This window comes from Diplotaxodon limnothrissa, linkage group LG7 (assembly GCF_057381915.1).
Source record: "Diplotaxodon limnothrissa isolate DT_005_m linkage group LG7, D_limnothrissa_male_GT1.1, whole genome shotgun sequence".
Classification (NCBI taxonomy): Eukaryota; Metazoa; Chordata; class Actinopteri; order Cichliformes; family Cichlidae; genus Diplotaxodon; species Diplotaxodon limnothrissa.
This window is the reverse complement of record NC_140602.1, coordinates 30552239-30576706: the sequence shown is the minus strand read 5'-3', so window position 1 is coordinate 30576706 and position 24468 is coordinate 30552239. Positions and strand designations below refer to the sequence as shown.

Below are 24468 nucleotides of genomic sequence, written 5' to 3'. Positions count from 1 at the left end.
TGGTTTCAACGTAACTTTATTCTTTCATGAGTTATGTACAGGTTTCTCTTTGTTCACAGCCATTGACATGTCGAAGAGGTTAACACGTGAGGAGCGGATCAAAATTGTGTTGATATCTGGTGAACGCGGTAACCGGGTCATTGCAGCAGATTTGAATGCAAGACACCCTACGAGACCACCCGTCTCCCATGCTACAGTTAGCAAACTGCTTGCTAAGTTTCAGTGTTGGATTTGCCAAAATGTGGACGAAAGAAAACTGTCACTAACGAAGAAACATCAGTGGCTGTTCTAGCTTCATTCAGCAAGAGCCCACAGTGTAGCACTTGCCGCATGTCACTGGAGAGTGGCATTAGTCGAACATCCCTTCAGCGGATATTAGCTATTCACAAATGGCACCCTTACAAACTCCAGCTACTGCAGCATCTCAACGAGGATGACCCAGATCGGCGCACAGAATTTGCAGAATGGGCAAAACAAAAATGGGAACAGGACCCTCAGTTCACACAGAAGATTTTGTTCAGTGATGAGGCAAACTTTTATGTGAATGGTGAAGTTAACAAACAAAACCACTGCTATTGGTCTGACACTAACCCACATTGGATGGATCCCTCCAAGACTGTTGGAACAACAAAAGTGATGGTTTGGTGTGGTATATGGGGTACAACGATAGTGGGTCCATTCTTCATCAATGGAAACATCAAGGCCACTGGATATTTGAAATTGCTACATGATGATGTGTTTCCCTCTTTATGCACTGAAGCTGGCACGTTCCCTGAGTTTTTCCAGCAAGATGGTGCACCACCACATTATGGGTGCCAGGTCCGAGCATTCCTAGATGAACAGTTTCCTGGAAAGTGGATTGGTCGTCGTTGGACAGTTGAATGGCCCCCAAGGTCTCCCGATCTGACCCCCTTAGACTTTTATTTTTGGGGTCATCTGAAGGCAATTGTCTATGGTGTGAAGATACGAGATGTGCAGCACCTGAAACTACGGATACTGGATGCCTGTGCTGGCATTTCTCCTGCGGTGTTGCTATCAGTGTGTGAAGAGTAGGAGAAGAGGGTTGCATTGACAATCCAGCAGCACATTGAACACATTTTATAAGTGGTCAGACACTTGTAAATAACTCATGAAAGAATAAAGTTACGTTGAAACCAAGCACACCATTGTTTTTCTTGTGACATTACCAATAAGTTTGATGTGTCACATGGCCCTCTTCCTATTGAAAAAACAAAAGTTGTATCCAAGATGGCCGACTTCTAAATGGCCACCATGGTCACCACCCATCTTGAGGAGTTTGCCCCCTCACATATACTAATGTGCCACAAACAGGACTTTAATATCACCAACCATTCCCATGTTTTTACGGTGTATCCATATAAATGGCCCACCCTGTAGTTTCTGTAATCAGCTGATTTTTGGATGTCATGTGATTGGCTTGTGGACAACCTTTAACCCGTCTGCTTGTACCATCCTCTCGTTATCGTGGCCCTGCAGCGTCCTTCAACTGGCCCTGCTGTGTTTGTTCTGCAGGTTCACTTACGTAACCACACTGACCCAGGATCATAGCCAGCAGCTGCTCTTTGCATCTGCCACAAACATGCAAACTTTATCATGAGAGTCCTCTGAGGGGAACAATAAAGCTCTTAATAAGGGGTCATCCATCTTTCCCACAATCATCTTCTAGTCCTTCACTAAAACCACCTGCAGTCGTTTCCATTGCTTAAAACTAAAACTCAAGAGGCTATAGTGTAAAGCATAAGTGTAAGGTTTACACCACAGGATAAGATTCATTCGTTTCACCTGGTACTCAAAACTGTGGAGCAAACAGGTGTTATGTTACTGGTTCAGAATAACTGTTGTTGTTTCATGCATGTTTGCACTTCAGTCATTCACACATTAAGAGACATGAACAAGAACAAACCTTCATTCAGTCATCAAGTCAGTAATTAAATCAGCAGATGTAAAAACGGTGACGTGCTTTCTGAGCCTCTAATGGGACCAAAATGTACAACTTCATGTTTGATCCAATAAGACTCAAAATAAGCATCTCAGAGAATAAATTCACCAGGAGAGGGTTTACTGACTTCACAGTGAGCAGCAGGATCATGTTTTCTTGGGCTTTTGTACAATAAGGCTTCTTTAGAAAACCGGAGGAGTCGTCCCCTGCTGGACTTTACAATGAATAGCAGTCTAAGGCTTCAGTTTTCACTGACTAATAAAGCTACTTCCTTCTTTTATTAAATCTTTTATTAGTTAAATTAAAATATTACAATCAAGTAAAATGTTCCTGAGTGAAGACTGAAAGCATTTATCTGCTGTCTAACCAACGATGTGTTAGAATAAAAACCTTAGAAGGTTTAAAAATGAAATGAGTGTTTCAGTGTTGGGCTTTTTTCAAGTGGACTATGAACCTGCAGCTCAGATTAGACCATCTCATTTAAGGAGGAGCGTGTTCAGCTGAACTTTGAGCTGTCCCACCTTCAAGAAGGCGGAGCGGACCTTGGGCCGGATTCATATCACGTCTTTACACGTAAGTGTGAATGAAGCAAACACAAACAGGTAAAACGATCAGCTTCACTTAAATATTCCAGCACAGAGCCGGGAACAAACCTTCATCCAGAACCAGCAGAGCATCCTGAAAGTGTCTTTACTCAAATACTACATGTAAGTACAAACTCTGAAGAACTGTAGCTTACTTTAGTCATTCAGTTTTATTCCATTTAATCTTCAGCAGATTTACACAGTCACATGCTGCCAAAAGTCTGCAGACTACTGACATTTATTTTCACAATTTATTTCTTACAGCTTTTGTTGCATTTGGATCCATTAAGGCTGAGTCAGCATGGTGCCCTCTCAGCAGTCATGTGTATATTCACTGCTGTATTAAAAAAGATGTGCACACGCTGAATTAGCTGGATGGATTTGAGAATGGATTCAGTAGATTTGGTTAGGAAGGTTTCTGACTTAGTAAAGTGACTCTGAAGTGTGTGTTTGAATTCTCTAAATACTAAAAGAAGGTTGCCTGGAGAAGTCAAAGCTCAGAGTGGGAGTTCTGGGTTCTGCAGCAGGGGGCGCTGTTGCTCTGTTTGTGTGCAGCATTGAAGGCGCTGCTGTCGTTTCTTTAAGACAGTGGTCCCCAACCCCCGGACAGGTACCGGTCCATGAGTCGTTTGGTACCGGGCCGCGAGAGTTGAGGCTCAGGTGTGAAATGTATGGTTTTCAGGGTTTTTATCGGTTTTCAGCGTTATTTTGTTATCGTTTTTATCGTTAACTCGGTTTTCCTGGGTCTTTTCACGTGTGTTATGAATAAATCTTTTTTTTCGGTACCGGTACTAGTTTTATTTTGTTGTATTTATCCGCGACACCTTAAAGGCCGGTCCATGAAAATATTGTCGAGCATAAACCGGTCCGTGGCCATATCAGACCATATCAATCAGCACATTTCCTTTGTTAGAAAATAATAACACATTGTCAAAGGAGCTTGCAAAGAAAAGCGTCTGGACTTCTTTAAGTTGCTTGAAGACGTTTCACCTCTCATCCGAGAAGCTTCTTCAGTTCTAAGGTCAAATGGTGGAGAGTCCCAGATATAAACCTAGTGGGAGTAACCCCCCACAGAGGGACAAAAGGACCCCCTGATGATCCTCTAATCGCCTGAGCCAAGGTGTGAAACTGGGTGTGGGTCCCAATCAGCCAGAGTTTCGGGTGAGCTCATTGTGAAACCTGGCCCCACCTTATCATGCGAATTCCTGAGGTCAGATGGCCCAGGATGTGAGTGGGTGTTAAGGCGTCTGGGAAGGGATCTCAAAACTGGATTATAGATGGCAGAGAGTTGGTGTCGTACTGGGACATCTGGGACTCTCCACCATTTGACCTTGATGTCAGCAGACTGCAACACAGTGGAAAACATTCACTTCAAAGGACTTTCAGAAAATGGAATCAAGAGTGAGGAAGAGTGGATGGAGCAGAGAACTTCCTCCTACGTTTTTAAACCTTTTAAAAAAACTTCCTGACTCTGCATCTTCGTTCATCAAAACGTTTAAAAGGATGTTGATGATAAAAATAATAAAATAAGAAATGAATAAAATGAAAACAGACAGGGTGAATGAAAAGAAGGATGGTTTTGAATCTGTTATCGTGCAAAGATCTAAAGACTGAAAACAGGGCGCTGAGCATTAACCTGGAGTCTGTGGGCTCTGTGTCAGAATCACAGTTTCGTGCTTCACTTTGAGCTGCTGGAGCTGTTGGAGAGTTTAAACAAAGTGGATCAGTCAGACTGTCCACGTGTTCACCTGCAAAGAGATTTCAGTCTTTTTTTTAAGCAGGGTTACTTATATCACTGTGCACATGAAAGCACACACATAAAAACCCAAAATGATTTGAAGTGCTGTGAAGAGCAGGCCAAAAAAGCTAGCTATATAACCCTAACCACAAAGAAATGCTGGCCAATCAAAAGCCTTCAAACAATGACTTCAAAAAAAGTTTCTGATCATCTTCACGTTGGCTGAATTTCTGCTTTCAGCGATTTAAAACGCATTTACGTCAATGATGTGACGTGTGGAACTGTCCGAGTTCAGGGGCTGCATCCTTTGAAGGAACTGGCCTACTCAAAGATTCTTCATTATGCTAACATCTGTTCTACTGGATATTTTTAGTGACATAAAAACCCAGTACTTATATTTAGAAGTTTAATTTTGGACCGCTTAGACTGTCTGCCATTTTCCCCCAAAACATTCTTCAGCCTTCGATTCGCAATGAATCCTGTGATAGGGTGGGCCACAAAGGATACGCCAGACCCCTCCTTCAAATCTGGGGAAAAGGAGGACGCATTTGTGGGCCGCATTTGGAGCAGCCTTCAAATTTTGGACAGCCTTTGCTGTTGTCAGGTCATGAAAATGTCATTCTTTAAAACAATGATTCAAAAAAATAAACCCTGCATAATTCTAAACAGGAGTATTTATTATATGACGGTATCAATTCAATTCAATTTTATTTATATAGCGCCAAATCACAACAACAGTCGCCTCAAGGCGCTTTATATTGTACAGTATCAGGTATGATTGACATGTTCAGCAGAAATCAAGAAAGAAAAATGTTCAAATTATTAAAGACTAACTGTGAACAGCGAACCTCAGCAAAAATAACATGAATGAGGTTTTCAGCTGTTTAGTAACTCAGTTTATACATGAAATAATAATGTGAGAAAAAAGCTGCTGTTTTTGTGGTGATGACCTCACAGCTTTTCAGGTTTTCGAAGCGCTGAATAAACAAACTCAAATCCCGAATGTCTCACGGACTTCACGGTCATGACGTTTGTTTTACACGTTGTTAAACAAAAAAGCTGCCATTCGTTTTTTTGTTTTTTTTTAAAATTTCAATTAACTCAATAATAAAGACTTCAATAAAAGACTCGATGTGTTTTCGTTTTAACGCCCCCATCTGGGTTAATTATGACCAATCACATCCGCCCATTTCATACTGACAGATATCTAATCAACCTGAGTAAACACATTCCTCAGCAGAGGATGAAACTTTTTTTAGCTTTACTCTTTATAATAATAATAATATTAATTTATTACTGCTACAGTCTGAGGGTGTGCTTACACTGAGGTGTCAGAGAGAGTAAAACTGAGAACAGTTAGAAATAAATCTCCTGTATATGAGGATGTGTGTGTGAATGAGCAGGAATAATCCTTCAGTTTCTGCCCATATAGCAGAAAAAAACCCTCAAAACTCAAACTCAAACTTTCTGCATGTTTTTTTATGTTTGAAACCACGGACATGTGACCACTGTCCATAGGCACACGGTCATGTGACCATCGTGTTTTGAACCACACTTCTGAGCTGTGTTTCGAAACGTCCGCCCTTCGGAAGTTCTGCTGAGTGTTGAAACGTCAGTGTCGACCATCTTATTCTCAGTTAACCAAAAAACAGAGAAAAAGCTGCGATTACCTAAAACACCTGTGTACCTGTGCAGGAGCCTCACTGGGTTTATCCTGATGCAGGGCGCCTGCTGCTGTGATGGACATTAACTGAACTGTAAGTGAAACGTCCTATCTCTAGCTTGGATCTGAACACTAGATCTTTAATTCATATGTATTAAACTACATTTTCTATGATAGCCGGGCAGAGCTGTGGCAGTGTGGAAGTGAAATCATTAATATGAAACATCAAATCAAAATTCAAACTGAAACTTCGCTGCAAAGCATTTTGTTTCTTTTGAAGTGAAGCAGCATTAAGAAATCCTCACATCCTGTTGCAGAGGACAGAGTGAAAGAGCAGCTCAGGGTGAAGGTGATGAAGTAGGAGCATAATGACTGAAACTTAAGTAATCTCATAAAGTGATTGTAGTCCACCGTGTGTGACAGGTATAAACCTGTGCTGGACATAAGAACTCACACAGAGAAGTGTGCAGACAAGTTTCAAGGGGACAATGCAAAGCAAACATAGCCTATGTTTTACCCGATGGGGTACAATGTTGCTGTTGACGTGTTGCTGCTGTTCCTGCTGCTGATAGTGCTGGAAGGCAGGGCTGTGTTGATTTGAGACTGTAGACTGTAAAAAGTCCACGGGAGAAATGGTCGCTGATTAAACAAGTGTTATGAAATAATAATAAAATGCAAAAATTGGTGACAGCGCTTGGAACCACAAGGCAACAAAACTGTGAGAAATAAACTAGGCTCCTCCTGTGAATCACTCTTTGCCTCTCTTCCTCCATCTCCTCATCTCAGCTATCACTCTCCACTCGCCGTGAATCTGAGAAAAAGGCACAATTTGCTATTGCATCCATCTATTATTTAATTATCCACACTTAAAAACTCTTCCATTTAATCCACAAGAAAGTAATGATAGAAAATGTTGTAGAACCAAAACATTGCAATTGTGTTTATTATTGTTTTTTATACTGGAATAACTCTGCAATGCAAAAACTATTACATATGTTATTGCTACCTGTACTTTTTTTATTCCAGCTGGTGAGGGATCCACTGCCTTTAGCAGCCTCACACAGCTGCTAAACATGTCCTCTAAGGACAAGTCTGGACACATTGTCCTTACAGTACATATGTGGACAATGTTATATCATGAGTAATAATAAAAACAACAAATCTATATACATAAAACAAAAGTAATACATAAAAGTATTTATGATGATTCAATTTGTTTGACTATCCACTCTGTGCAGGCAGAAAGCTTATTAAATGTTTAAATTGTAGCGATACAGTATTGTTGCTGCTGTAAAATAAGCATATTGTCCTATTTGAAATATAAATCTAATATAATCTATTTCTTAATGTATTTTCTTTAAAATACAGTGTTTAAATAATAAATAAATCCATAATTATGTGGATATGCATATTAAATATTTTTAATGAAATATAAGCCCTCCAGAAAAGCAAGGAAATGCCCTGTAAGTTACTTTAAAACTAAATATCTTCCCTAAAACAGTGGACAGCGCTACAGACCCATGACACCCTTACCCAGTTAGCTAGCAGCTATGACCAGCACTACTTGTGCAGTTACTTAAAGGACAGGTAATATTTGTCGCGCTGTTACACACACACAGCACGCTCATTTGTTTCAGTTCATCATTTGCCACAAGCCAGCTTACCACTCTTGTGTGCTATAGACTACAGTGTATGCTGTACACCCTACTTACTGGTTTTTGTTGCATCAGTCTGCGTCTCCCAACTAACTGTTTCTCCGACAGCTCTGCACCGCCCAGACGGCAAAAAATGTGCGTACTCTTTGAGAGCTCTTTCCTGGTACGTAACCAGTGCGCTCTGGCGTCAAGGGCGATCATTAGTTAATGGCAGTCATGTGACTGATGGACGCCAGATCCTTTTATTTAGCAAAATGTGATTAATAGTTAAATATTATTGTTGAGGGGCACAGGCAGGACTCCACACGCACACACACTTTAAAAAATAAAATAAAATAAATAAATAAACATTTACCTCAAGAAAAGGGCACTTGGGGCACCCATCAGGAAAGGGGCAGGTGATCAACCCCCTTCCACTCCCCCCTCTGCATGTGCCTGGATATACTGCATTATCATAAGCAGCCCATTAAATGTGTGAACAGCATCCATCTGTGACTGCCATCGAACACACTGCACCTACCAGTGGCCCCCAAATAGACAGAGGGGACAATATTCTCTCTCTAGGAGAGAGAAGACAAAATTCAAGGATGTTCAGTGGTGGCATGTAAACACATCAGGATGGAAAAGAAGGGAATGGAGGGGAAGTGGTGAATGCATCATGAGAAGCCTGAACCTATACAAGCATAACTACGTTTTGGTTCAGCTTTACATAATTCAGCTCTAAGTATACGTTTTATCAAAAAAGAAAGTTTTAAGCCTAATCTCAAAAGTAGAGATAGTGTGGTGGACCACTGGAGGGCTCCACTCACACCCAGTTCTCAGGAAGTGTTATTGCTGTGTTTTGGAGGGAAAGTGTTCAGTTCTGTGGTGATGAGTAATAAACGAGCAGTGTTTATCGAGAGCTCTCGTGTCGTCTGTGTTTACCTCCACATTGGTGACCCCTGACTCGAACATGCTGCAGTCCAATGGTGGCGCTGACTCCGCTCTGGATGCATCAGCAGCCGCCAGCTCTCTGCCTCCGGCTGCAGCTACGTTTGCTGTGGCGCTCGAGCTGCCGGACTTTTGGCTTCACGATCCCCTGTCGTGGTTCGTGCACGTGGAGGCTCAGTTCGCCCTTTGTGGCATCTCGGCTGACGACACGAAATATCACCATGTGGTGGCTTCTCTCGACCCGCTAGCCACCCGTCATGCGTTGACTCTCCTCCGGGACCCACCCACCCGAGGGAAGTACGCCGCCCTTAAGGAGCTGCTTCTTCGGCGCTATGCCCTCACCGACGCAGAGCGAGCCGAGAAGCTCCTCTCCCTCTCAGGCCTGGATGGCGGTACGGCTCTCGAACTGATGGAGCACATGCTATCCTTTCTCGGACCGGACGACGGGGGATTCCTCTTCGCCCACATCTTCCTCCGACAGCTGCCGGCGGCCGTGAGAGCCGGCCTCGCCAACTCTCCGCTTCTGGGCACGAAGGATTATCACTCCCTGGCTGAGGACGCGGATCGTATTCTCCTGGCTACCCGCACTTTCCACGATCACGACCTAGTTCCAGCCTCGCCGGCGGCGCCTTCCACTTCCCCAGTGACCTGCCACGACGTACCCGATCCTTCGCTGACGGCAAAGGTCGCGGCACAGCGACACCAAGGACGGGACCTCTGTTTCTACCATCAGCGTTTTGGCGCCGGAGAGCGCCGCTGCCTGCCGCCTTGCGCTTTTCCGACCCTGGGACATGGACCCCGCCAGCGCGCCGTAGCGGCCGCGACTGCTGGCGACTGCTGGTGACAAAGAAAAACTGCTCTTCATAGAAGACTCGCGCTCTGGGAGACGTTTCCTGGTCGACTCCGGCTCCCAGAAGAGCCTCCTTCCCCCGTCCGGAGCCGACAGTTTAGCAGCGGGCTGCGGACCGCAGCTTATTGCGGCTAATGGCTCTCCCATCGCAACGTTCGGGGAAAGGTTCGTGACTGTTTGTTTTCATGGCCGGGATTTCCAATGGACCTTTGTTGTTGCCGCTAGCTCTGTACCTATTTTGGGCGCTGATTTTCTTTGTGCCCACGGCCTGCTGGTCGATGTCGCTAACAGACGCTTAATCGATGCACTGTCTTTTTCTTCAATGCCCTGTTTCACTCGCGCCATCGAGCCCCTGAATCGGGCTAATTTAGTGACTTCAGGGAATGTTTTTCAGCGTTTGCTCTTGGAGTTCCCTTCACTGACTGTTCCTAATTTCTCGAACACGGCAACGAAGCACAGGGTTGAACATTATATTCCGACGGTCGGTCCCCCGGTGTTCGCACGCGTGCATCCCATGCCAACGCGCTAAGATCCATAGGCACACACAGGCGCCCCTCGAATCCTTCCGCGTTCCAGGGAGGCGTTTTGATCATGTGCATGTGGATCTGGTTGGTCCTCTGCCGCAGTCACAAGGTTTCACGCACCTTTTGACTGTAGTGGACCGCACAACCCGCTGGCCTGAGGCAGTGCCTCTGGCGTCCACTACAGCAGCAGCAGTGGCCAGGGCATTTTTGTCAACGTGGGTTTCGCTTTTCGGTCCCCCCGCCGACATTACCTCAGACAGGGGCCCCCAGTTCGTTTCCGAGCTTTGGTCTGCCATGGCTGACGGCCTGGGGGTCAAGGTCCACCGCACCACTGCGTACCACCCGCAGGCCAACGGGATGTGCGAATGTTTCCACCGGTCGCTTAAGGCTGCGTTCCGTGCTTCTCTCACAGATGGCAACTGGGTTGACCGCCTTCCATGGGTTTTACTGGGGTTGCGCTGCGCGGTTAAAGAAGACCTTGGGGTTTCCCCGGCTGAACTTGTCCTTGGTCAGCCCCTCCAGGTCCCCGGGGAATTCTTGCCTGAGAGCCCACCCCCGTGCTTCGCTCCCTCTGTGCTGTCTCTCCGTCCCCCAAGAGACTCGTTTTCTCTTCCTGGCCCAGTGCACCATTGTGTGCCTGACACCTTTGTTCCGAGGTCGTTGGACTCTTCGCAGTTTGTTTTTGTCAGGCATGACGCTTATAGGCCTCCGCTGCGTCCACTGTATGACGGCCCCTTTCGGGTTATTCAACCGGGCCGGAAGCATTTCCTTTTGGATTTTGGGGGTCGGCTGTTTCTATTGACAGACTTAAACCAGCACATGTGCTTCTGGATGACCAGGTGGTGCCGGCTCAGGCCCCCCGCCGTGGCCGCTCGCCTTCCACTGGACTGGACAACCCTGCTTCTTCCTCTGGGAGCGCCCCCCACCTGGCGGGGCCCGAGCTATCTTCAGTTTTTCCTGACCGCCTGTGCCAGCCTGGCCCTCAGGCTCATTTCCCCTCCGCCAGCTCTCCACCTCCCCGGTTCAGCCGTTCTGGACGTTTAATTAAAGCAAGGGTTCTGGACTAGGGGATGACCCTACTGGGTGTTCGGGGGGGGGCATGTGTGGTGGACCACTGGAGGGCTCCACTCACACCCAGTTCTCAGGAAGTGTTGTTGCTGTGTTTTGGAGGGAAAGTGTTCAGTTCTGTGGTGATGAGTAATAAATGAGCAATGTTTATCGAGAGCTCTCGTGCCATCTGTGTTTACCTCCACAATAGTGTCTTTCTCTTGAATCCAAACTGGGAGTTGGTTCCACAGAAGAGGGGCCTGAAAACTGAAGACTCTACCTCCCATTCTACATTTAAATACTCTAGAAACAACAAGTAAGCCTGCAGTCTGAGAGTGAAGTGTTCTGTTAGGATAATAAAGTACAGTAAAATCTTTAAGATAAGATGGGGCCTGAGTGTTTAAGACACACTGTGCAGGAAGAATTTTAAAAACGTCCTGGTCAGAAATGACTTCAAGATTCCTCAGTGTTACTGGAGGCCAAGTTAATGCCACCCAGAGAAAGCATCTAATTAGTCACCATATTCCTGAGAGTCCTAAGGCCAATTTAGTTTATTCAGGCCTTGATGTCTTTAAGACAGGGGTGTTGCTAGGATCTTGAAAATTTGTGTGCTTAGTCCAGTCATGAAATCTTTTGGAGTTTCATTCAAATAACATTTTTTTTAAGTTACTTAATATATCTAGCTTTGTTGGATTTAAACATGTAGCAAATAAACTCTCACATGATGTGAGAATATAATTAAACTGATTATCAAAGGGAAATTTTGAGTTTTAGGCTATTTGAGCTATATATGTTAGCTAGCATAATTATGGGTTATAAACAGCTGTTATTATTTAGCTGGCATGTTGTCAGCTGTCCAGAAACGAGAGGGTTGCATGTCTAATCTGCTGGCAATAAGTACCTACGACAGTATTGGGAATAAATCAGCATTTTTATGCCCAGTTCAGGAGATGAGGCTTAAGGTGAGGAGGATATCCAGATGCTAATCACATCTTTTTGAGATGGACATTGCTGTTCTGTACTCATGTTTTATGTTTGTGGCTAGAGACTGACAACATACACTATATTGCCAAAAGTATTCACTCGTCCATCTTCAGATGTATATAACTTGAAAGGTATCCCATTCTTAATCCATAAAATCCAATATGATGCCGTCTCACCCTTTGCAGCTATAACTCTTCTGGGAAGGTTTTCCAGAAGGTTTAGGTGTGTTTATGGGAATTTTTGAAGCACATTAATGAGGACAGACACTAATGTTGAATGAGAAGCCCTGGCTCACAGTCTCCTCTCTAATTCATCCCAAAGGTGTTCTGTTGGAATGAGGTCAGGACTCTGTGCAGACCAGTCAAGTTCTTCCACACCAAACTCAGTCCTGTCCAGTGGTGGTGAGCTTTACACCGATGCATTTGACAAGTTGCATATTAAACTTGGATGTGGCTGCTCGACCATGGAAAGCCTTGCCTCAAGCCTCCTGCACTGAAGTCAGGGCTCTAACACAAAAATTGCATAAAAATACTTATTTATTCCTGATATTGTCACAGTTAGTTATTGTGAGTAGCTGTCTGTGGTTATAGGCTGACATTATGTCACCTGTCACATCGTATGACAGTTTATTCACAAAGTGTCCGAGTCCAACAATAACATTTCATAGACAGTTTCACTAACACTAGCTAACTGGAGTGCTTACCGACAGAAAAGTTCAGCCAACTCTGAACAACTCAGCATCATTGTTATAGAAATACTTATGACAAAGGATCCAGCGGATCCAGTCTGAAACATTTACCACAAAATATTTAGTAGATTGTATCAATTTTGTCCTTATTTATTCCTAAATGTTTTTGTTTATTTATTTGTTTGTGTGTTTTTGCGACAAACAGTATTAGGACCATGCTTTAATTGGTAGGGGTAAAAAAGCAGAACTCAAATTTACTGTAATCTGCAATCGATAGACATCTAGTGGTAGAAATAGTGCTCACTGTAACTCACTCATTTTGTTTTTGTCACATTTATTTCTTGCACTTTCTGTTGTAAATTTCTTAATTGTTATTTTATTAGAATTTTTATAATATTTTTGTGTGTTAAAAGGTGACTGGCAACATTTCTGAATTTCACTGTACAGTGTAACCTGCTGTATATATTTTGACTTTAACTCTGTCCAAGGGGAGCGATATGCTTTTTATAGGCATCATAAATGTTCTAATTTAATAGCTTGGTTTCTTCCAGTTTTCAAGTATTTATTGTTTTTTTTTTTTTTTATAAAACAGCAGTTTAGGATACATGCAGAAAACTGCAGGTTTAAAAGTGATCCTACATATGAGTGAAACTGGGTTTTTTTTTTTTTTTTAAATAATCTTTGTTCAGGAGGAAACAATGACCAGTAAAGAGCTGCTTTTGAGGACACTGGAAGAGTTGGGAGATGAAGAATTTAGTGACTTCAAGTGGTATTTGGAGCAGCCACACAACCTGGATGGCCTCCCATTTATCCCAAAGAGTCATCTGGAGAATGTAAAGAGGACAGAAACAGTAGATAAGATAGTACAGACCTACAATCAGCAGTCTTTGGAGGTGGTGAAGAAAACTTTAACAAAGATCAGCAGAAATGATCTGACAGAGCGATTATCAACCATCAGCACAACAGCACAAGGTAAACTGCTGGAGAACCACACATGTCGTCTGGTTATCACTCAGGATCAGACTGGTCTTTACGGCTGATTTTGCAGGTGACAGGCAGATAACTTCAATCTGAAAATGCAAAGAGTGGATTTATGTGTATATGTTAACTTTTTAATCGCCTTAAGAGACTGTAGACCCTCAGTTTTTTAAAATGTTTTTTTTATCTTTTGGTAGACACATTGATTTACACATAATGAAATATGCTATGTTACTGAAACTGGCAGTGACAGATTTATTTAAATAAAACACAACGATTTTTACTTATTAAGTCTGCGTGGAATGGAAGTTTAAAACTTTGTTCTTTACATGTTCATGTCATACAGATGTGAAGTCTCCACGGCCCATAACACGTTACAAAGAACAACTTCAGTCAAATCTTCAGGTCAGGTTTATGTGCAAACAAGAAGGATGGACATCAAAGAAAGATGAAAAGAACCTGGATGACATCTACACTGATCTGTACATCACAGCTGGAGGAGAAACACACACCACCAGTCACTTCAGGCAGATTGAAATGGCCTCTGGAAGGCCTGCAGGAACTGAAATTAGCAACATCTTCATACATCCTTCTGGCATTAAAAAGAATATAAGAACTGTGCTGACTGCTGGGGAAGCAGGAAGTGGTAAAACCTTCCTGGTGCACAAGTTTGTTTTGGATTGGGCTGAAAAAAGAACCAATCAGGATGTAGATCTGTTATTTCCCTTCATGTTTAATGAGTTGAATTTGCAAAAGGACAAAGAGTACAGCTTTGCCAAACTCATCCACATGTGTATCCCTGAAAGTGTGCACATCAAAGAGGAGGAGCTTAACAGCATCTTCACAACACTGCAGACATCAGGAAACTCAGACTTTGAAAAGAGTGAATACAAACTTCTGTTTGTGTTGGATGGACTGAATGAGAGTTGCCTTCAGCTGAACTTCACTGCCACAGAAAAACTACCTGTCGATGTGACCAAGTCCACCTCAGTGGATGTGCTGCTGACAAACCTCATCACAGGTTGCCTGCTTCCCTCTGCTCGTATCTGGATGACCACATGGCCTGGAGAAGCAATCTCTGTTGATTTTATTGATATGGTAACTGAGGTCCGAGGGTTTACGGAGCTACAGAGGGAGGAGTACTTCAGGAAGAGATTCAGAGATGAGGAGAAGGCCAGCAGAATCATCTCTCACATCAAGTCATCACCAAGCCTCCACTTCATGTGCCACATCCCGGTCTACTGCTGGAGCACTGCTACAGTTTTGCAGGAGGTATTGAAGAGCAAAGAGAGAGGAGATCTGCCGGAGACCCTGACTGAGGTTTACACAGAGTTCCTGAATGTTCAGATCAGAAATTTGAAGCAAAAATATGGCCCAGAAAAAAGCCTTGAGTGCATTAAAATGATTGGAAAACTGGCTTTTAACCAGCTGGAGAAAAGCTGCCTGATCTTCAGTGAAGAACTAACAGAGGATGAAAGCACTTTCACAGAACCCTTAAAGCTTTCAAATGCATTTTTCTGGTTCTTTAAAGAGGATCATCAGCTGAAGAAGGGCAGGAAAAAAGTGTTCAGCTTTGTCCATCAGAGTGTAGTGGAGTTTTTGGCTGCTCTGTTTGTGGTCTCAGATATTATCACTGAAGACAATTTGGCTCATTCACAGACTTGTTTGAAGAGACCTGGAAATGTTTTCAGCCAAACACATATACCAGAAATCTACAGTAAAACTGTTGACAAAGCCATAAAGAGTCTGGATGGACATCTGGACTTGTTCCTTCGCTTCCTCCTGGGCCTTTCACAGCAGACCAACAAACCTCTATTACAAGACCTGCTGCAAACAAGAAGTAGCTCACAGACCATTAAGCTAATAGTAGAACTTGTGAAAAAGAATGTCAGAGAAAATCCATCTCCTGAGAGAAGAATCAGCCTATTCCTCTGTCTGAATGAGCTGAAGGATGGTTCTCCAGTGGAGGAGATCCAGCAATTCCTGAGATTGGGTACAGTCTTAGATGACCTTTCTCCAGCTCAGTGGTCAGCTCTGGTCTTCATCATATTGTCATCCCAAAAAGATCTGACTGTGTTTGACCTGAAGGAATACTCTGGTTCAGAAAAGGCTTTTCTAGGTCTGCTGCCAGTGGTTGAAGCATCTAACAAAGCTCTGTAAGTGCAAGGAAATGTATTGAATTGTTGTGCCCCTTTATCCAAAGAAAACAATATCACTTTTACAGTTTTTCTTTTTTCACTTCAGGTTCAGTTGCTGTAACCTCTCAGAGAGGAGCTATGAAGCTTTGTGTTCACTTCTCAGCTCCCAGTTCTGCAGTGTGAGTGAGCTGGACCTTAGTAACAACAAACGGCACGATTCAGGAGTGAAGCTGATTTCTGCAGTACTCAATAATCCACACTGTAAACTGCAAACTGTCAGGTTTGTCAGACCAAGTTATATGGTACTAATGCTCTCTTAACTAAGAGAAGCAGCAAGCGTGAGATGAATAATTTTCTTAGCAGCACATTTACTCTTGGCACACTTCAATAGAACAACTTCCAAACCAATCAGGAATCAGAAAGTCCTGGCAAATGTCAGAAAAACAACAAGGCATATTCAACACATTATTACTTGTATGCAAATACATGCAAATTCCAAAACATATAGGCACTAAATGGGAATGGAAATATATAAAAATCATCAACACAGTAGCTCCTATACAGAGGGGTTTTGAACTAACTGGTTCATTTATCTTATTACTGCCTCTTGACATATGCGTTTGCCAGGTAAACCATAAGCAGAGTAAGCACAATTACTATAATGTTACATATATAGCTATGATATCATAATATCATAACATAGCTATGATATTAGCTATTTTTGACAACTAATGAAAGAAATGTAAACACATACTTGCAAAAATCATCAACAGTCTATTGTAGTCTGTTCATTTCAGTCTACCTTGCATCAGCAAAATCAACATTAGCAGCTGACCAAAGTCACTCTTTAAATTATAGGGTACTACCACCACATGGTGATACTCATGCACTGAGAGTGGTATGTAGGTTGAAAGCATGATCCTGTGAGGCTGAGCTCAGGGTTAAATAATTTTTATTGCTCTACACATCTCCAGATCACAGCACTTTCAAATCTGACTATAGCTTTTTTTTTTTTTTTAACATACTGACAAATCTGATTAATCATACATTCCAAATACACTTTGAAGGATTCAGGAGGAGGCCAACAGTTACTGACAGAAGGTTCAGCAAAGAAATTTTAAATGTTTAAGTACACATGCTTCATAACTGGAACACAATACCCGACTTCAAAAAATAATAACATGTCCTGGATCCAATATTTGATATGTTGTCTTATTATTTTTTAATTTAATTTAATCAGTAAATGATTTGGAAAATATTGCTTTCTGCTTTTACTCATATTACATTTACATTCCATCTGTATCAAGAGTATCATTAACATCTGTGTGAAATTTTTGTTTAGTTCCTCAGTTGGCTACATGAGTGAGTGTGTGTGCGATGAGTTGTTTTTTTTTTTTGTTTTTTTTTTACATTCCTTCTGTTTCTGTTTTAAAGGCTGAATTGCTGTAATCTGTCAGAGAGAAGCTGTGAACCTCTATGTTCCCTTCTCAGCTCCAAGTCCTGCAATCTAAGAGAGTTGGACCTGAGTAACAATAAGCTCCAGGATTCAGGCATGAAGCTTCTCTCAGCTGGATTGAAGAATCCACACTGTAAACTGGAAACTCTGAGGTCAGGATTCAGCTGTTTAATCAGAAGTTTAACACTGCTACATTAGATTATTAGCATTAGAACATATGGCACTATGGCAACATGTATGGCAAGTAAATGTTACTGATTGTTTACCACAAATATTTCATAAATGGATTGTAATGTGTTGTTATATCTGCTGCTCTGTTTAAGGCTGAGTAACTGTAACCTATCAGAGAGAAGCTGTAATGATCTGTTCTCAGTTCTCCGCTCCCAGTCATGTAGTCTGAAAGAGCTGGACCTGAGTAACAACAAGCTGCGGCTGTCAGGAAAAAACCTGCATGAAAGCTCTACAAAGACCATTGTCTGGTGAGATTACACATCTGTTGAATGTTTCTGCATTCTCAATTAACCCTATGGGTTCCAGGGTAGAATTGGCCATTTTTGACTACTTTTGATTTTACCTCTATATTTCACCTTTAAAAGATGTTTATCTTGCCTTGTTTGGTATCATTATTTTCAGCACAACCTCAAATATCTGAAATACGAGTTATTTTTTCATTTTGACATACTATATTAGCACAATTGATCTAAATTCAGACAAAAAATTAAAAATCAGAGTAGAAAAAAGGTATATTTTTTACTGTAAAACCCACAAACATGTTTAACGAATCATTTTCATAACTTGAAATGCAAATAGAAATTGTACATTTCTAAAAATTATGCACAAGTTTTGCAAACAACAAAGTTATATGGTACTATTTACCTAAAAATTCAGCCAAAGCTTCAGGCGTTTTTTTATATGACCATTTAAAACTATTTACAGAACAATCAGGTGTTCTGCATCAAATAAGAAGGCACACAAATTATTTGTGCCAGTCCAAAAAAAATAGTTTGTGTTCAGTAACAGCGTTTACACTGGAATCTGCCTTTTATGGTTTTTTTGGAGAAAATGTGAAATTCAGCAGTATAACTGACACACAATACAAAACAATAACTACACAACACACTAACTATAGCCTCCAAACACGCTAAACGTCACTAATGTGTCACATATGAAAACTCGCTCTCTCTCTTTCTTTCGCTCGCCCACTTTCAGTCGCGGGTGTCACTCCTAAAACTTCCCCTTCTCCCTAGACAACCAAGTGCCACATGTTGCCATTTCACTTTTTTGATTGGCTGACATGGTAAACTGTAACACTAATAGGGAAGGGGTGTTTTTTCTTTCTCCTTTTTCACTCGCAATCAGAGAGTGTTTGCTAGCGCTGTCCATAGAAAACGCCGTTCTTCCCACTGTAAACACCACTGTTTTGTTCAGGAAAAAACGGTGCGTGTATTTTTTATCATAACTCTGGTGTTACGTGGCCCATCGACACAATTCAAAAACTGGTATATAGCTTTCGACCCAAGTTCAAATGGAGACTCTGAGTCACTTCATCTTGTAGCTGTGTCGTCTTAAATTGGTCATGTGATTTTGATGCGCCGGCGCATCCGTCGACCCCAGAGGGTTGATACACCTAGGGAGTTTCAGTCACAGTGCCAGCAGAGACTTCTAAACACCCTCAGGCACTGTTTCTTGCTCTGATAAAAAAGACCTTCCACATTTCTGTGTGAAATTTGTCATGTGACCACCTTACATGAAGTAAGATTTAGTTTATCAAGTTTGCACTTATTTAGCTTTTAGAGTTTAATTTCCAGTGTTTTATAAAGTCAGTGTACACTTATCAAAAGTTAACATCGTGGCCACTGACAGGTGAAATTAATAACATTATCACTTTATCATCGCACCTGTTAGTTAGTGATGTGTCGGTCACGAACGAAACAGCTCTTAGAGCTGGCTCTTTGAAATGAACGACGTGAGCCGGCTCCTTATTGGGAGCCGTGGGTTTTTTTTTCCCCTTCTTTCTCTCACCCTCTCTCTCGCACTTTTTTTCTGCTTCACTCGCACGTGAGCCTTGTGCTTTACGCTGGGAAGAGGGCGGGGGGGGGGGGAGGGGGGCAGTAGTTACACTGGCAGTAGCACAGAAACAGAGCGGGAGGGAAAGAGAGAGAAAGAAAGCCAGGGACAACAACGTCACATTAGAGAGGTATAGTAATCATCCACAACTATTTTCAGTTGTGGATGATAAAGGATTCAGAAAGTTTATTCATGCAGGCCCTTATGACAGAGAATATGCATCTTCTTTTCTTTTTCATATTTTAATTTATATTTAATTGTGTTGTGGTTTGCAGTGTTTTGTGTTGTTTCACTTTAAATTTGTTTAAAAGGAAAAAGATGAAAATGTAAATAGTTAAAAGTTGAAATGTGAATAGTTGGTTTTTGTATTATATGATTTATTTATTACATTTTATGTGGAGTGATTAAATAAAGTACATTTACAGTGGCCCCTACAGACAAAGGACGTACAAACTCCAAAACACAAACGAACTCCAAAACACGTACAAACCCCAAAGCATGTACAAACCCCAAAGCACGTACAAACCCCAAAGCACGTACAAACCCCAAAGCACGTAAAAACCCCAAAGCACGTACAAACCCCAAAGCACGTAAAAACTCCAAAGCACGTAAAAACTCCAAAGCACGTAAAAACTCCAAAACACGTAAAAACTCCAAAACACGTAAAAACTCCATAGCATGTACAAACTCCATAGCACGTACAAACTCCGAAGCACATACAAGCCCCGAAGGACGTACAAACTCCAAAACACGTACAAAAGATAACAGAAGTGCTCCAGGATGCTAGGGGCAGTGTTGAGCTTTTGTTACCTATGGGCTACACAAGCCAGAAAGTACCAACGACCAGGTTTGGTGTGTGGTAGGAACAGGTAAATGAACGTCCATCCATCCATCTTCATCCGCTTTTTCCGGGGCCGGGTCGCGGGGGCAGCAGCCTAAGCAGAGAAGCCCAGACCTCCCTCTCCCCAGCCATCTCCTCCAGCTTATCCGGGGGAACACCAAGGCGTTCTCAGGCCAGCCGAGAGATATAATCTCTCCGGTGTGTCCTGGGTCTGCCCCGAGGCCTCCTCCCGGTGGAACCCAGGAGGCGCCCAGGAGGCATCCTTGTCAGATGCCCGAACCACCTGGCTCCTTTCGATGTGGAGGAGCAGCGGCTCTACTCTGAGCCCCTCCCGGATGGCTGAACTTCTCACCCTATCTCTAAGGGAGAGGCCAGTCACCCTTTGGAGGAAGCTCATTTCCGCCGCTTGTATCCGCGATCTTGTTCTTTCGGTCACTACCAACAGAACCACATCATCTGCGAAAAGCAGAGATGAGATTCTGAGGCAACTGAAGTGAAAGCCCTCCGCCACTTGGCTGCGCCTAGAAATCCTGTCCATAAAAATTATGAACAGAATCGGTGACAAAGGGCAGCCCTGGCGGAGCCCATCACCCACTGGGAACGAGTCCGACTTATTGCTGGCAATGCGAACCAAGCTCTTGCAATGGTTGTATAGGGATTGAATGGCCCGTAGTGATGGGCCAGACACCCCATACTCCCGCAGCACCTCCCACAGGACACCCTGAGGGACATGGTCGAATGCCTTCTCCAAGTCCACAAAACACATGTAGACTGGTTGGGCAAACTCCCATGCACCCTCAAGTATCCTTGAGAGGATAAAGAGCTGGTCCAGTGTTCCACGACCAGGACGAAAACCGCATTGTTCCTCCTGTATCCGAGGTTCGACTAGCAGACGAACTCTCCTTTCCAGCACCCTGGCATAGACTTTCCCAGGGAGGCTGAGGAGTGTGATCCCCCTGTAGTTGGAACACACCCTCCGGTCCCCCTTCTTGGGGACCACCACCCCAGTCTGCCAGTCCAGGGGTACTGCCCCTGATCTCCACGCAACATTGTAGAGGCATGTCAACCAGGACAGCCCTACAACGTCCAGAGCCTTCAGGAACTCGGGGCGGACCGCATCAACACCAGGGGCTCTGCCACCAAGGAGTTGTTTAACTGCCTCAGTGACCTCGCCTCCGGAAATTGGCAGGTCATTCCCCTCATCCCCAGACTCTGCTTCGTCCTCGGAAGACGTGTCAGTGGGATTAAGGAGGTCCTCGAAGTATTCCTTCCACCGCATGACAATTTTCTCAGTCAAAGTCAGCAGCGCTCCGCCAGCACTATACACAGTGAAGGTAGAGCACCGCTTTCCCCTCCTGAGACGCCTGACGGTTTGCCAGAATCTCTTCGAGGCAGTCCAAAAGTCTTTTTCCATGGCCTCCCACACCCGAGTATTTGCTTCAGCCACTGCCCGAGCCGCATTCCGCTTGGCCTGTCGATACCTTGTCAGCTGCCTCCGTAGTTCCACAGGCTAACCAAGCCCGATAGGACTCCTTCTAAATGAACATTTTTCTTTTAATTATTTGAATATATATGAGTGCTTGTGTATAAATACACAAACAATACACATATGCTTTCAATTGTGTAATTTAAGTGATCTAGGTAGCTCTGTTTTGGAAGTTCAGTTAACGCTAGAAATGTGTTTTGGAGTTTGAACGTGCTTTGTCTCTAGGGGGGACCGCCTATATTTATATATAAACATATATAAATAAAACCACTTTTTTATTTCCATTAGTAATTCCTTTTGTGCATAATTTTATATTATTGTTAATAATAAATTAATTAAAGCAACAAAACAACCTGAAGAGCCGGCTCTTTTTAGTGAGCTGAGCCGAAAGAGCCGGTTCTCTTAAAAGAGCCGGAAATCCCATCACTACTGTTAGTAGAGCAAGTGAAAATTTCCTTTTCAAATCTGATGTTAGAAGCAGGAAAAATGAGCAAGTGTTAGGGTTTGAGCGGGTTTAACAAAAAGGCAAGTTGTGATGGCTAGATGACTGCATTACCGCAGTCACTAAAGGAGTCTGAAAAATATAGCGACAAAGTCGCTAAGTTGGCAACACTGTTACCATACCTTTCTAATGTGACGATTTGTCCCTTGTTGTTGTCCCTGGCTCTTTTTCTCTCTCTTTCCCTGCCGCTCTGTTCCTGTGCTACTGCGAGTTTAACTACCGCCCCTCCCCCCTCTGCTCAGCGCAAGCACAAGGCTCGCATGCGGAGTGAAGTGAAAAAGCGCGAGAGAGAGGGTGAGAGAAAGAAAGAAAAAAAAAAAACACGGCTCCCAATAAGGAGCTGGCTCGTGTCGTTCACTTCAAAGAGCCGACTCTAAGAGCTGTTTCGTTCGCGACCGACACATCACTAACAGCAGCTGTAATTTGACACAGTACTGAAATACAGGTGCCTTAAAATCCTGCAAGTAATACAGATAATAGAGGCACAGACATGACTACTCAAAAACATTGTACTTCGATTGTAACTTCTGATTGAAACTCTGCTTTTTATGCAGGACAAGTAACATCTCAAAGTACAAGGACATCATCTCCAACAGTGATCTGACCCGTTCAGGACCTCCTGCTGTTTACCAGCTGAGAACAAAAAAACAGAAGTTTGGAACTCTGACAAGAATAACTGTTGGTGAAAAAAATCCAAACAAGCCAAATAAAACCATCTTACTTGTAGGTGAAACAGAAGCAGGAAAATCTACTCTGATCAACTCTCTGTTTAACTACAGCATGGGAGTGAAGTGGGAGGATGAAGTCTGGTTTCAGATCGTAGAGGAGGAGAAGAAAAGTCAGGCAGAAAGTCAGACATTAGATGTGATCGTGTACGAGATCTTTGGTTTTGAAGATAAAACTCTTCCCTACTCTCTGACCATCATCGATACTCCTGGATATGGAGACACCAGAGGGATTAAACATGACATCATCAGTCAGCAATTATTGGACTTGTTTGGATCAGAGAATGGAGTTCATGAAGTTCATGCACTGGGATTGGTGATGAAAATGTCAGATTATCGACTGAGTGACCGAGCGATAAATGTCTTTGATTCAGTGATGTCTCTGTTTGGAGAAAACATGGAGAAAAATGTTGTAGCTCTGATCACACACTCAGATGGAAGACGTCCTAAAAATGCTTTTCGAGCTCTTGAAGCAGCAAACATTAAATGTGCCAAAAATGAGAAGAATCAGCCTGTTCACTTCCTGTTTAATAGCTGCCAGCATGAAGAGCGAACAGAGGAAAACGAAATTAGTTTGGAATTTGCATGGACAGTAACAGAGAGAGGAATGAGAGAGTTCACAGCCTTTCTGGAAAAAGGTACAGCTCAAAGACTGATGATATCTGTGGAAGTTCTGAATGAACGAATCAGACTGACGACCTGCATCCAAAATCTGAAAGATAGATGTGGCCTGACTGAACTGAAACAGTTTCCAGAAGGTCTGAAGAAAAATAAAAATTATAGGAAAAGAATAGAGAATCTTTTGGGAAACCCTGAAAAGGAAATTATCCAACAGACAGCAGATGAGTCACAGTTATTAAATGAGTCCTACAAACTTGTTGTCAAACTGGATGAGCAAGCTCTGAAAGCTGATTCAGCATCTTCCATTGTCCACTTGGACTTCCTGATTGAGAAGATGAAGGAGAAAGGAAACACAGAGAAGGTCCAGAAACTGGAGGAGATGAGAAGCAGAGTGGATGAAGGAACCAGAGCAGCTCTGCGGTTCAAACAGCAGCTGGGAAAATATTTAAAAATGGACTGAAGAAGGTTCACATTCATTTGTTTTTTAACAGTGTGATATTTTTTAATACCTTAACACAGAGGTTCCCAAAGTGTGAGGCCCGCCCCCTAGGGGTGAGTGCAGAGCTATTGCAGGGGCGGGTGGGGCGGTATGAAAAAAAAAAAAAAAAAAAGAACGCTTGGACAATGCTAGCGTAATTGACAGGTTTTTGACAGGGCTCACACACAAACGCAAAGCAAGAGATGAAGCATTGCCAAGTATGTTTCCAAACCAACTTTCTTCCAAGCCAAAGACTAGAAAATACGGTGAAGCATCTTCCCTTTGGCTTCACCTGCACAAGTGCCAAGGTAGGTCTCCCCTGCAGAATTGGTTTCCCCTGCGTTGGGAGCACGATCTGAGCTGATCCTGCCGCAATTTGTTCCCCCTGTCCGAATCAAAACGTCAAAAAGTATCCCAAATTTAAATGATACAGCAGCTATAATTTTACACAAATATATGAAGCCCACAGTGTGTTTCTGTGACTGTGCTTTAACTGAAGTGAGGTCGCCACCTGCTGTTTAATGATCAGTACAACAGTGTGTGAGAACAGCTC

General features: G+C 43.0%; 2 protein-coding genes across 4 annotated transcripts in view; one reads left to right on the top strand and one right to left on the bottom strand.

The window, feature by feature from the left end:
- The window catches only part of LOC146628517 (uncharacterized), a 171512-nt gene that overhangs the window by 70236 nt on the left and 76808 nt on the right, over positions 1-24468 (bottom strand). The window lies entirely within an intron of this gene.
- On the top strand, positions 2540-23917 carry LOC146628519 (NACHT, LRR and PYD domains-containing protein 3-like). 3 transcript variants are annotated; one of them, XM_085359578.1, is made up of 9 exons: positions 2540-2667; positions 5978-6039; positions 12257-12336; positions 13313-13595; positions 13948-15757; positions 15846-16019; positions 17174-17347; positions 17519-17674; positions 22646-23917. In XM_085359578.1, the coding sequence occupies exons 4-9, from the start codon at positions 13322-13324 to the stop codon at positions 23895-23897; spliced, it is 3840 nt and encodes a 1279-aa protein (XP_085215704.1). In that variant the 5' UTR covers positions 2540-2667; positions 5978-6039; positions 12257-12336; positions 13313-13321; the 3' UTR covers positions 23898-23917. The 3 variants fall into 3 exon arrangements, with proteins under 3 accessions (XP_085215704.1, XP_085215705.1, XP_085215703.1); XM_085359579.1 differs by lacking the exon at positions 5978-6039; XM_085359577.1 differs by lacking the exons at positions 5978-6039; positions 12257-12336.